The sequence below is a fragment of the Cebidichthys violaceus genome, unplaced genomic scaffold, assembly GCF_023349555.1.
Source record: "Cebidichthys violaceus isolate CVI_PGR_0920_01 unplaced genomic scaffold, fCebVio1.0.p SCAF_24, whole genome shotgun sequence".
Taxonomy (NCBI): Eukaryota; Metazoa; Chordata; class Actinopteri; order Perciformes; family Stichaeidae; genus Cebidichthys; species Cebidichthys violaceus.
In genome coordinates, this window is record NW_027176417.1 from 2,166,078 (window position 1) to 2,179,291 (window position 13,214).

General features: G+C 42.1%; 1 protein-coding gene and 1 long non-coding RNA gene across 2 annotated transcripts in view; both read left to right on the forward strand.

The window, feature by feature from the left end:
* Nucleotides 1–5,195, forward strand: part of LOC137879146 (probable ribonuclease ZC3H12C) — a 12,867-nt gene extending 7,672 nt beyond the window's left edge. The window contains exons 3-6 of the mRNA XM_068719751.1: nt 1–43; nt 149–383; nt 758–864; nt 1,013–5,195. The exon at nt 1–43 is cut by the window's left edge and continues 97 nt beyond it. Coding sequence (XP_068575852.1) covers nt 1–43; nt 149–383; nt 758–864; nt 1,013–2,607 — 1,980 coding nt within the window. The 3' untranslated portion in view covers nt 2,608–5,195. The remainder of the gene's footprint in view (nt 44–148; nt 384–757; nt 865–1,012) is intronic.
* A 311-nt stretch (nt 5,196–5,506) lies between these two features.
* LOC137879023 (uncharacterized) lies at nt 5,507–9,580 on the forward strand. The gene is made up of 6 exons (XR_011103688.1): nt 5,507–5,628; nt 6,496–6,553; nt 6,638–6,719; nt 6,979–7,038; nt 7,161–7,256; nt 8,655–9,580. It is a non-coding gene; the product is annotated as an uncharacterized lncRNA (long non-coding RNA).
* Nucleotides 9,581–13,214: the final 3,634 nt, after the last annotated feature.

Sequence of the window (13,214 nt, forward strand, 5' to 3'; positions counted from 1 at the left end):
GCTTGGAGGAAAGAGCAGTCTCGCCCTGACGCCCCGATAACAGGTCAGTGCGAGACTGTGTGACACACACACACACACACACAGATGCTTTCAGTTTTCTAAACCTGAACCATGACACACACCCCCCTCCCCCCCTCTTCCCACACAGATCAGGAGATCCTGCGTCGCCTAGAGAAGGAGAAGATCCTGGTCTTCACTCCTTCGCGGCGCGTCCAAGGTCGGCGCGTGGTTTGCTACGACGACCGCTTCATCGTGAAGCTGGCCTATGAGTCAGACGGCATCATCGTCTCCAACGATAACTACCGAGACCTGGCTAATGAGAAGCCCGAGTGGAAGAAGTTCATCGACGAGCGGCTGCTCATGTATTCCTTTGTCAATGACAAGTGAGTAGAGGGGGATTAGTGAGCGGCCCGATTCTGTCAATAAGATGGATCTTGATGACTTGGTGTCAAAACAACTGTGACATTTATGATTTATGTCTCTAATTTTGGACTCGGGGGTCGTAGTTACTCGTCACCTTTCACATCTCATTCCCAATTATCATATCTGACATTTGGTTTAACAAATGCCACGAAGGCTGACATTTTCTCTTGGTTTAAAAAGGAGAATTTTTATTCTGTGATGCTTCCTCCACGTTGCATCAATTTACACCGAAACTGAGAGACATCACTTAAAGAATGTGCACCTTTTTTTTTTCCTTAACCTAAAAGTCATATAACGTACTTGTCCTTTCTGATCGTCCCTTCCTGTGTCTCAGATTCATGCCCCCAGATGACCCTCTTGGTCGTCATGGCCCCAGCTTAGACAACTTCCTGAGGAAAAGACCCATCATGCCCGAGCAGAAGAAACAGCCTTGTCCATACGGTGAGAACTGCACAAAATTCACCTAAATGCACCGAAATAACAATACATTTTATGATAGCGTCACGTATGTATTGCAGGTTACATATTGACTTGTTTTGCATCATGTTTGATGAAACCATGTAATGAAACTGAGACCGTTTGCCTCCAGGAAAGAAGTGCACTTACGGCCACAAGTGTAAGTACTACCACCCAGAAAGAGGTGCTCAGCCTCAGCGCGCTGTGGCTGACGAGCTGCGTGCCAGTGCCAAGACCTGCGTCACCACAAAGAACCAGGGGGACACCGGCTTGGTGAAGAGCCACAGCGTGCCAGCTGGCAGCATTGAGGCAAGAAAAGGCGCCCAAAAAAGGCAGTCGGACCCCAGCATCCGAGCTCTGTCGTACAGCGATGCCGAGGACAAGCTGGCGAAGGGGAGGGCGGAAAGCCAGAAGAACAGCGTGTGTGGCAGCAGCAGCAGCAGTAGCAGTGGGGGTATAAGCATGTCCTCAGCCCCAGGAGGCCCCCCATCCACTTTCAGCCTTCCCCAGGACCAGCAGTCCAGGGCAGTGACTCCCCACAGTCTACCAGCCCCCAGCCATGACCTTTACCCTCACTGTGAGTCCCCAGACTTGAGCTACTACTCAGTGACCCGTGCTTACTCCGGCCTGAGCCTCTCCTCCAGACGGAGCCCAGACTGCCGCTTCCCCAACGACACGGACCTGCGTCTCGGCTCCATGGGCTCAGCGGGCTCCGAATGCGGCAGCGAGAGCAGCGCGAGTTGCGGCAGCAGCTGCGAGTCGTACAGCGAGAGGCCGTGTCCCGGCTGCCCCCCAGAAACCTTACTGGACGACGGCGTCCATTTCGCTAATCCCCACAGCCGGCTGTATCCCCACCATGCCGCGGCGAACCACGAGCTATGTGGCCTTCATCCTGCCGATTACTCGAGCATGCAGCACAGCCACGCGTCTAACGCAGGAGTACACAGCTACCACCTGAGTGTGGCGCACGGACAGAACTGCGCTCACGATCAGCCTCCACCGGAGGCTCCTCCGAAGCGCCCTCTCTACCCGTTGCCCCCTCATCTCCAGCACCAGCCGCTGACCGCTCGCTCCAGCTGCCCGGGCGACTACCACTCTCTGCCCCAGTCCAACCCCCACCCGCCTGGGTCCCCTCTGGGCCGCTGCCTGGCCCCGACGCGAGGAGAGAGTGTGTCAGACTCGCATCTGTACGAACACCTCTCCACGTCGCACCATCACCACCGGACCAAAGCGTTGCCCGGCTGGGACACATACTACAGGCAGCCTCTGCTGCCGCCGTCCAGGTATGAGCCGTCCGCTTATCAGAGTCTGCCGGACACGCGGCAGGCGTCCTGGCACCCCCCTCCCTGGACGCAGGACGGCTACGCCCACCACCACTCCTCCCACCCAGCTCTCCACCCATCGCCGACACACTACTTGAGCCACCCGCCGCCCCAGGCCCACTCTCCCCACCCGCCTCATCCATCCAGCACTCCCCTCCCGCCATACCCGTCTCACAGCGCTCACCTCGCAATGCCCTCCCACGCTGCTCCCTCCTACATGCCGCAGCACCCAGAATCCCCAGCACACAGCCGCTACGGGGACATGAGGGAGAAAGTGTACGTCAACCTGTGTAACATCTTCCCCTCGGAGCTGGTGAGCCGCGTGATGGCCAGGAGCCCCCATATCACAGACCCCCAGCAGCTGGCAGCTGCTATACTTGCAGAGAAAGCCCAAACAGGCTACTGAAGAACGGAGGAAAGCTGAGTCTCCCATTAGAGAACAATAGCAGTCATGTAGTCTAGAGTGGAAATGGGAAAACACAAAGTGTGGGTGGTTTGCTTCAGCAGAGCAAACTTGAATTTGCCTTTGCAACACTTGAAAGCACGTTGGATTTGCATGGTGGAATTTTAAATACTGCAATGCTTTTGGATCGTCGATGAGGAGAGCTTTTTTTTTTCTTCTCTCTTCTCATGACGTTAATGAGACAATGCATACGCTTCTCTGGTCACTACGCAGCGACAACTCAACCTTTTAAGAAGTGTAGGGAGATCGTTTCAGACCTGCCCAGTTAGTCTTTCTTTCTTAATTTGTTATGTGGCAAATCCACGTCTGGAAACTCCCATCATCACATGACAGTTTCAAAACGACTATTTGGCCACGGTCTGTGTATTATATTAATCTCTTTATGTGTGTTGTGAGGCCATTTGTGGGACTTTTTCCATGTTGGTTAAAATGGGTGTCTGAAAGACGGTCGTCTTATTTGAGATGACGTCAGTATTTTTGGTCAGAGTTGTAGCTGTAGAGATGGGTGACCCTGTCGTGTGTACCTTAGTTTTAGTAAGGGACATCTCTCTCTCTCTCTCTCTCTCTCTCTCTCTCTCTCTCTCTCTCTCTCTCTCTCTCTCTCTCTGGCCCTTTTATTTCGGGTCAACTCTGGTATCTGCTACAGACAGAGCACATCTGAACACCAGTAAATCAAACATGTATGTACTGTAAATATATTTAACAGACTCCCCCTGCTGTGCTTTTGGCTAACAGCGCCTCCGGCTGTCTGTAGCAGATCCCAGCTGAATCCATTGCTAGACAGAGAAAAACCTTGTTTGATACAAATTGTATCATTAACTAAGTCGCTGATGTTATATACAGTACATGGACTTGTTGATCCGTATCTATCAGACACTCTTGATGTATTGCTATATGATTCAAATGCATTGACAGCAGTTACGTTCCAATCGAGATGCTCCAACTTTTAATCTTGTGGGAATTGCTTTGAGACAATTATTTCAAATATGTTAAGAAACAAGAGGAGTTGTCTGCCTATGTTTAGGTATCGCAACTTCTTTATTTGCTCTTTTGGGTTTGAAGCTGGCTTATTCGCCACAGAAGCTCCAATTCTATCCTGTGAGAAATATGCTTTTGGTTACTGGTTCAATGCTCATTTGAAATCAGATGTTCAGGAAGTGGATATACTTTAAAGTGACATAAAACTGGATGCTTGAAATAATAGAGAATTGATGTATTATCATTAGCTAATCTATTGTTTCTGTTGAATCATGAATTGAGTGGACGGACCCCGACCATGTTTTATATTTGGGTCAGTCCCATAAACCATGGTGGCCATTTTGAATGTCTGTAACACTCTACCTAAGCTCTACCTGGAGGATCTGCTGGTATAAAAAGCCGTTTTTTGCCTTTGCAAGAAGATGAGGTTTTCATAGCACCAGAAATGATCCAAATCTCAAATGTTTACATATCTAATCTGCTCGCTTCTTTCCAGACAATTATTCAAAAACTAAATTGGCCACAGTGCATAAATCCACAGGAAGCTACCTAAGCACTTATAGGCTCATGCTGACATTTCCTTGTATAATTACACACCCGACGTGTTCAGTGTGTAACCTGCCTGTGGCCTATTGCATGCTGGGAAAGTAGAAATACCCACATATGTCGCACGTCTATTCATAATCAAAAGCCAGTATCGATGAGCTGTTCTTCAGGTAGAGCGCGACCAAAGTGTAACGCAACTTCAAAGTGGCCGCCGGAGGAATTAAGAGTGAGCAGAGTGAGCTCGTCACACAGTTCATCACAAGCCAGCTACATAAAGCCCACTGGTTTCTTTTCCTGTCCGACGTGTCACATTGTGCAAATAATGATTAGTTGTACAATAACGCGTGCCGTTGATGAGAGAGAACCTTTGTGTGTATTGAAGAAGCGCCTTCTCTCCGGCCTCCTGGCACTGTGTGTCAGTGTGGCACCTGAGCGTGGGCCCAAAGTAATGCCTCTTCATGGCATTGTGCTTATGACACATCCAATACTCTGAACTATGTTCAGCTAACTGTTATGCATGTTTTTGATTTTGTTTTGATTTCTGCACGTTTCCTTGTGTTTTTATTTTGTGTACATAGCCGTGTTTGTGCCCTGGAAGCTTTGTCTTGATGTTACTGTGACATGACCGTAGCTGAGACGCCTCTATAGGCTTACTTATACACTTGTTAATGTTTTATTTTACGCATCTGTTAGAGTTGATTTCAGGAAAACACAGTCCTTTGACACACAGTATAAAGTCAAGAGGGGATAGTATTTGTTTTTTATAAGGCTTGATATTTACTCCAAAGGTTCAGGAAGCATGTTTTGGAAAGCATCCCACTTTTCTCCAACATTGTTTGCTCTGGAAGTGCTGAAGATGTTAAAGTTCTAGACAGGCCACGACACTAATACAATGAAAACCCTCCGTTTCAAATTACATTTCCATTTTGCCAGTAGAATAATGGTGTAACTAATTGATTATTGTAACATTCTCAATTGTAATTTGTGATTGTTCATTAAAGAGAGTACTGCTACAAAACATGTGATATCCATTTGTATTGTTATAGTTAAGAAAGTCTTGTTTTAAGTGACTGTTGTTTACACTATTTACACTTATAACAATTTAAAAAGAAAATGAATTAGAATATTCTATGTAGAAAACTCCTTACTGTATAATTTTCCTGTAACAGTAATAGATTACTCTATTATTTTAGGTATTATAATTAGATTTCTTATGATAGATGATTCACCTAAAATTCTCCCTAAAAACTCGCGAGGCTCTACTTAGCTCTCACCGGTGACCTGACCCGATGACGCATGCGCACACGAGTGACAACAACTTGAGTGGATCCTCACACGGGAGAAGTTCTCGAGTGCATCTGAACCTGCTCCATAGAGACGTATGGAGGATAAAGTGAAACAGGAGAGGAGGGAAAACAACATGGAGAACTGGAGTTTATTGTGAGTTGTTCTGTCATTATTCGGTTATTTAGTCAGAGGCTGAACGGACACACGAACAAACACAGACGGGTAGCTTTATTTGAAGCTAGCTCAAAGCTAACGCATGCTAACGTCTCTACAGTTGGTACTTTGACTGTTTGGGGTGAATAAACGAATGACTCAGCGGTCAAATTCACCTGAATCATGCGAGACGTAAACAAGAGATTATCTTGAGAAGAAACATGGCGTTTTATATCGATTTTATATACTTTTCCAACTGTTATTGTCAGAGGAAATCAACGCCACCTGTGGATGCGCAATGAAGTTAGCGCAGATGCTCTTAAACTACATCCGGATGTGATGATTCTGTCTAGTCGGTTTCCGGTTTTATTTTGAAAATTAATTTATGAATGAAATAAAAAAGACTAATGTTACATCAGTTTATCTTAAGTGATGAAGCTGCTTGTTACATAAATGACACATTATATTGTTTGTCAATCATATTTATTGATACTGAGTGATACATGTATAACATGTGCCCACTGATCACAGAAGAAGTTGTAAACAACTTTGGTGATTTTGGTAACCTCAGAATGTATGATCTTTGGAATATTTCTACTCCTATTTTTGACACTGGCTAATTAACCCGTTTGGTTTGTAACTCATTTCATATTGCAGAGGTCTGAGTGTGTGTCGATGCCAAAGAGTAAAAAGTAAAATCAAGTTCTTAAAACAAAGTCACGTCCACTTTACAAAAATGAAAATGAAGGATAATTTATCAGTGCAAATATCCACTTTTTGTTTCATACAACAAGGTCTGTTTGAGTGTTTGTAACATGGTTCAACTTGAAATGAATGAAGGACTTTATTTATTGTGTTTCATCGTAGACGGTTCCAGGAGGTCTGGTGTTGACTCGGTCTGTGGGAACTCTGGAGGAGTCTTCAGGTTTGTCCAAATCCTGCATATCTCTGTCATGTTATCCTTCAATGTGTTACATGTTAAGTGCTTTTATTTGTCTCACACTTTTAGATGTTTGGCCTCAATGACATCTGTGAAGAAGACGTGATGAAGACCAACTGAGAGAACATCGTCTCTGTGTTACAGCTCTGAGGTAGGATGTTTATTTTCTCATTACCGGCTGCATTGTGTTTCATGTTGTTGACTATTGAAAGCATAATACATATTTTAAATGTAGTGGCCTCTTTAGCTTCATTATGAACTTGTTGAAAATTCATAAAGTTTTAGGATATGATCTGTATTAGACATGGACGTTCAGTGTGAATGTCATTACCTCTGATGTCTCCTCAGAATACCTGAAGCTGATATTACATCAGATTTAAGGAGCTCATTTTCTTCTTGTTGGTTCTCAGAGAAAAGACAAAAGGCGGTGGGGGAGGAGCAGCAGACAGGATGGAGACAAAGTGTTCAAGGTGAGAGACGGGCCCGAAAAACACTACCGTTCTTACACATCTGGAAACTGCAAATGCCAGGATACTTATATGTGAATGATTGTGTGTCTGTAATGTGTTGTGTTTTCATCTGTGTCCTTCAGAAAACGCTAGCGGAGCAGCTGGAGAAGCTCAGGGAGGCTCATGAGAAGCAGCTCAGCGTCTGAGATCTGAGACAGAGGAAGCTGGACCAAGTCAAAGTAAGTATGTTTCTAAATGGTATGTCATAAAAATATAGTATAGTATGTCATAAAAAAATATAGCATAGTATGTCATAAAAAATATAGTATATTATGTCATAAAAATATAGTATAGTATGTCATAAAAAATATAGTATAGTATGTCATAAAAAATATAGTATATTATGTCATAAAAATATAGTATAGTATGTCATAAAAAATATAGTATAGTATGTCATAAAAAAAACAAATATCATAGTATAGTATGTCATAAAAATATAGTATAGTATGTCATAAAAAAACAAATAGTATAGTATGTCATAAGTATAGTATGTCATAAAAATATAGTATAGTATGTCATAAAAAAACAAATAGTATAGTATGTCATAAGTATAGTATGTCATAAAAATATAGTATAGTATGTCATAAAGAAAACAAATATCATAGTATAGTATGTCATAAAAATATAGTATAGTATGTCATAAAAATATAGTATAGTATGTCATTAAAAAAAAAAATATCATAGTATAGTGTGTCCTAAAAAATATAGTATAGCATGTCATAAAAAATATAAAATATCATAGTATAGTATATCATAAAAAATATAAAATATCATAGTATAGTATATCATAAAAAATATCATAGTATATCATAAAAAAGATCCTAGTATAGTATGTCATAAAAAAAATATCATAGTATAGTATATCATAAGAAATATCATAGTATGTCATAAAAAATATCATAGTATAGTATGTCATAAAAAACAAAAATATCATAGTATATCATAAAAAATATCATAGTATGTGATAAAAAATATCATAGTATAGAAATGTTAAAGAAAATAGTTGTACAAAATATTATAGTATAATATGCTATACAAATATTATTAAAACATCATTCAAAATAGTATTTGTCATAAAATAGTCATAGTATAGTATTTCGTGAAAAAGTCATAAAAATATCATACATTGTCATAACAAAGTTAAAAAAGTAATTCTAGTATGCAATACAAGTATTATTAAAATATTCAAAATAGTATATGCCATAAATTAGTCATAGTATAGTATTTCGTAAAAATATCACAGTATAGTTTGAAATACAAATATTATTGAAATATCATTCAAAATATCCTAAAAAAGTATGTCAAAGTATAGTATGTCAAAAATGTCATAGTTTAATATATCATAAAAAATATTAGTGAAGTTTGCTATAAAATGTCATTTAGTAGTATAATATAGTTCATTCAAAGTATTTTCAAAAGTCACAATATAGTTTGTATAAATGTACTAATATAGTTTGCACTCAGTCATCAAAACGTTGATAACCTTTGTTGTATTTATTGTTATTGTTACAGTATTAGTAATAATTCCTGTATGTGATGCATGTTCTAACGTTGTCCTTCTCTTCTTCTCTCTCCAGATGAGTGCAGACTTTCCAGACCAGACCTGAGGACGACGGGGTTTCTTCTCTTCATCCACGTCTTCTTCTGCTGCTCTGCGGTTACTCTGAGATCTAACTTATGAGAGTGGGGGGTGGTTCGAAAGTTGAAAATTTGCTGTGCAGCTAATTTTTTTAATAAAAAAAAATTCCATAACCATCTCCGTTCATTCCTCCGAAAACCCAGGAGGAGACGGACGTCTCGACCCCTGGGGCAGTGGACATTGATGTCCTCACATAGGTGAGGAGCGAACCCGGGTCGACGCCATCCTAACCGGGTACTACGTTTCCACGCCACCATGTCACTCACACTTTGACCTTTTCTCTTGGTATATTTGTCTTCGTCCTTTGGCTGTTGGACCTCAAAAGTTACTGCACCGCATAAGAATTGAACCCATAACCTCCTGTCTCCTAAGCAGTCGTCTATCACCTCGAGCTATCTGTTATCTGATACTCATATTTGTGTCATTGCATATTTGTCTCCTCTGTTTTGACTGGTTGACCTTAAAAGTCACTGCACCACACAGGGATCGAACCCATAACTTCTGGTCTCCTAACCAGTCGTCCATCATCCTGAGCTATCTGATTGGTCCTTCTGCTGCGACTTTTGGAACTTATTCACCTACTTTATGGTGTCACACTTCAAAATGTAAAGCATTACTGAAGGTACAAACTCATAACCTCCAGTCACTCATAACACAGCCTCACTTATGTCAAGTCGTACATCTTCATAGAATGTTTGACTTCCTCATCTTGGGTGTTGGACCTTAAAATTAACCGCGCCACAGGATTGAGCCCACAACCTCCAGATTCCTGATCAGTCCTCTATCACCCTGAGCCATCAGACCTGACAGGCTGACCTGCTGCAGCGTCACACATTGTTCTGCAAAAATAAACTGTCAATCTTCTCTATAAAGCTCCTTCACTTTTGTTGTTAGTGTTTCAAATGTGTGGAGGAAACAGACTGGACCTTCCTGAAACACAGTTAGGGCACAGTCACGCATCACTTGTGTCAGCACTTTCACTTAAAAATCACTGCTCCTCACGAGGAGCGAGCTCATGAACTCTGGTCTTCTGAGCAGTCTGCTAACTGACTGAGCTATTCAGTCACACTGTCTTCACTCAGCTCTTAAACACAGAAAACCTCTGGAAAAAAATAACATTTAAGCTACTTTACAAGAATGAGAGATTGTTCTGCACATTCACAAATAAAACACTAGATCACATTATGAATCATATTCAGCTCTGGTGTCTCTAATTGGCCGTGGAAACAGACCGGACTTTCCTGAACCAGAGTTTGGATTTGATCACTTCTCCTCAGGATGCCACGCGTCACTCACTGTCAGCTGCTCATCTCAGTGAGCTATCCCTGAAGATCGAGGCCCGCCCATTTGTTCTGGGTTTTGTTCTTCACACGGTGGGCCTCGAGCAAATTCCGTGCCGCGAGTCGAGAGCTTTTACTCATGAGAAAAACTGAAATTTTTACCGCTTGACCATCTATGACGTTTTAATAACCCTAACCCTAACTAAGTGTATATATATAGTTTACTTAGTTAGGGTTAGGGTTACTAAAACGTCATAGATGGTCAAGCGGTAAGAATTTCAGTTTTTCTCATGAGTGAAAGCTCTCGACTCGCGGCATGGAATTTGCTCAAAACCCACCGTGTGAAGAACAAATCCAATAAAAAAATTTGCAGGACTCGAGCTTCAGGGATAGCTCACTGAGATAAGCAGCTGACAGTGAGTGATGCTTGGCATCCTGATGAGAAGGTATCAAATCCAAGCTGTGGTCTTTTTCCACGGTCAATTAGAGACACCAGAGCTGAACATGATTGACAATGTGATCTAGTGTTTTATTTGTCAATCTGAAATGTGCAGAACAATCTCTCATTCTTGTAAAGTAGCTTAAATGTTATTTTTTTCCAGAGGTTTTCTTCATCTTGGGTGTTGGGCATTAAAATTAAACTCACCACGGGATGGAACCCACAACCTCCAGATTCCTGATCAGTCCTCTACCACACTGAGCCATCAGACCTGACAGGCTGACCTGCTGCAGCGTCACACATTGTTCTGCAAAAATAAACTGTCACTCTTCTCTATAAAGCTCCTTCACTTTTGTTGTTAGTGTTTCAAATGTGTGGAGGAAACAGACTGGACCTTCCTGAAACACAGTTAGGGTTTGATCCTTTCACCTCATGTTGTCACGCATCACTTGTGTCAGCACTTTCACTTAAAAATCACTGCTCCTCACGAGGAGCGAGCTCATGAACTCTGGTCTTCAGAGCAGTCTGCCAACTGACTGAGCTATTCAGTCACACTGCCTTCACTCAGCTCTTAAACACAGAAAACATCTGGAAAAAAATAACATTTAAGCTACTTTACAAGAATGAGAGATTGTTCTGCACATTCACAAATAAAACACTAGATCACATTATGAATCATATTCAGCTCTGGTGTCTCTAATTGGCCGTGGAAACAGACCGGACTTTCCTGAACCAGAGTTTGGATTTGATCACTTCTCCTCAGGATGCCACGCGTCACTCACTGTCAGCTGCTCATCTCAGTGAGCTATCCCTGAAGATCGAGGCCCGCCCATTTGTTCTGGGTTTTGTTCTTCACACGGTGGGCCTCGAGCAAATTCCGTGCCGCGAGTCGAGAGCTTTTACTCATGAGAAAAACTGAAATTTTTACCGCTTGACCATCTATGACGTTTTAATAACCCTAACCCTAACTAAGTGTATATATATAGTTTACTTAGTTAGGGTTAGGGTTACTAAAACGTCATAGATGGTCAAGCGGTAAGAATTTCAGTTTTTCTCATGAGTGAAAGCTCTCGACTCGCGGCATGGAATTTGCTCAAAACCCACCGTGTGAAGAACAAATCCAATAAAAAAATTTGCAGGACTCGAGCTTCAGGGATAGCTCACTGAGATAAGCAGCTGACAGTGAGTGATGCTTGGCATCCTGATGAGAAGGTATCAAATCCAAGCTGTGGTCTTTTTCCACGGTCAATTAGAGACACCAGAGCTGAACATGATTGACAATGTGATCTAGTGTTTTATTTGTCAATCTGAAATGTGCAGAACAATCTCTCATTCTTGTAAAGTAGCTTAAATGTTATTTTTTTCCAGAGGTTTTCTTCATCTTGGGTGTTGGGCATTAAAATTAAACTCACCACGGGATGGAACCCACAACCTCCAGATTCCTGATCAGTCCTCTACCACACTGAGCCATCAGACCTGACAGGCTGACCTGCTGCAGCGTCACACATTGTTCTGCAAAAATAAACTGTCACTCTTCTCTATAAAGCTCCTTCACTTTTGTTGTTAGTGTTTCAAATGTGTGGAGGAAACAGACTGGACCTTCCTGAAACACAGTTAGGGTTTGATCCTTTCACCTCATGTTGTCACGCATCACTTGTGTCAGCACTTTCACTTAAAAATCACTGCTCCTCACGAGGAGCGAGCTCATGAACTCTGGTCTTCAGAGCAGTCTGCCAACTGACTGAGCTATTCAGTCACACTGCCTTCACTCAGCTCTTAAACACAGAAAACATCTGGAAAAAAATAACATTTAAGCTACTTTACAAGAATGAGAGATTGTTCTGCACATTTCAGATTGACAAATAAAACATTAGATCACATTATGAATCAGCTCTGGTGTCTCTAATTGGCCGTGGAAACAGACCAGACTTTCCTGAACCAGAGTTTGGATTTGATCACTTCTCCTCAGGATGCCACACATCGCTCACTGTCAGCTGCTTATCTCAGTGAGCTATCCCTGAAGATTGAGGCCCGCCCATTTGTTCTGGGTTTTGTTCTGCACACGGTGGGCCTCGAGCAAATTCCATGCCGCGAGTCGAGAGCTTTTACTCTTGAGAAAAACTGAATTTTTTACCGCTTGACCATCTATGACGTTTTAGTAACCCTAACCCTAACCCTAACTAAGTGTGTATATATATAGTTTACTTAGTTAGGGTTAGGGTTAGGGTTACTAAAACGTCATAGATGGTCAAGCGGTAAGAATTTCAGTTTTTCTCATGAGTGAAAGCTCTCGACTCGCGGCATGGAATTTGCTCAAAACCCACCATGTGAAGAACAAATCCAATAAAAAAATTTGCAATCCTCGAGCTTCAGGGATAGCTCACTGAGATAAGCAGCTGACAGTGAGTGACGCTTGGCATCCTGACGAGAAGGTATCAAATCCAAGCTGTGGTCTTTTTCCACGGTCAATTAGAGACACCAGAGCTGAACATGATTGACAATGTGATCTAGTGTTTTATTTGTCAATCTGAAATGTGCAGAACAATCTCTCATTCTTGTAAAGTAGCTTAAATGTTATTTTTTTCCAGAGGTTTTCTTCATCTTGGGCATTAAAATTAAACTCACCACGGTATGGAACCCACAACCTCCAGATTCCTGATCAGTCCTCTATCACACTGAGCCATCAGATCTGACAGGCTAACCTGCTGCAGCGTCACACATTGTTCTGCAAAAATAAACTGTCAATCTTCTCTATAAAGCTTCTTCACTTTTGTTGTTA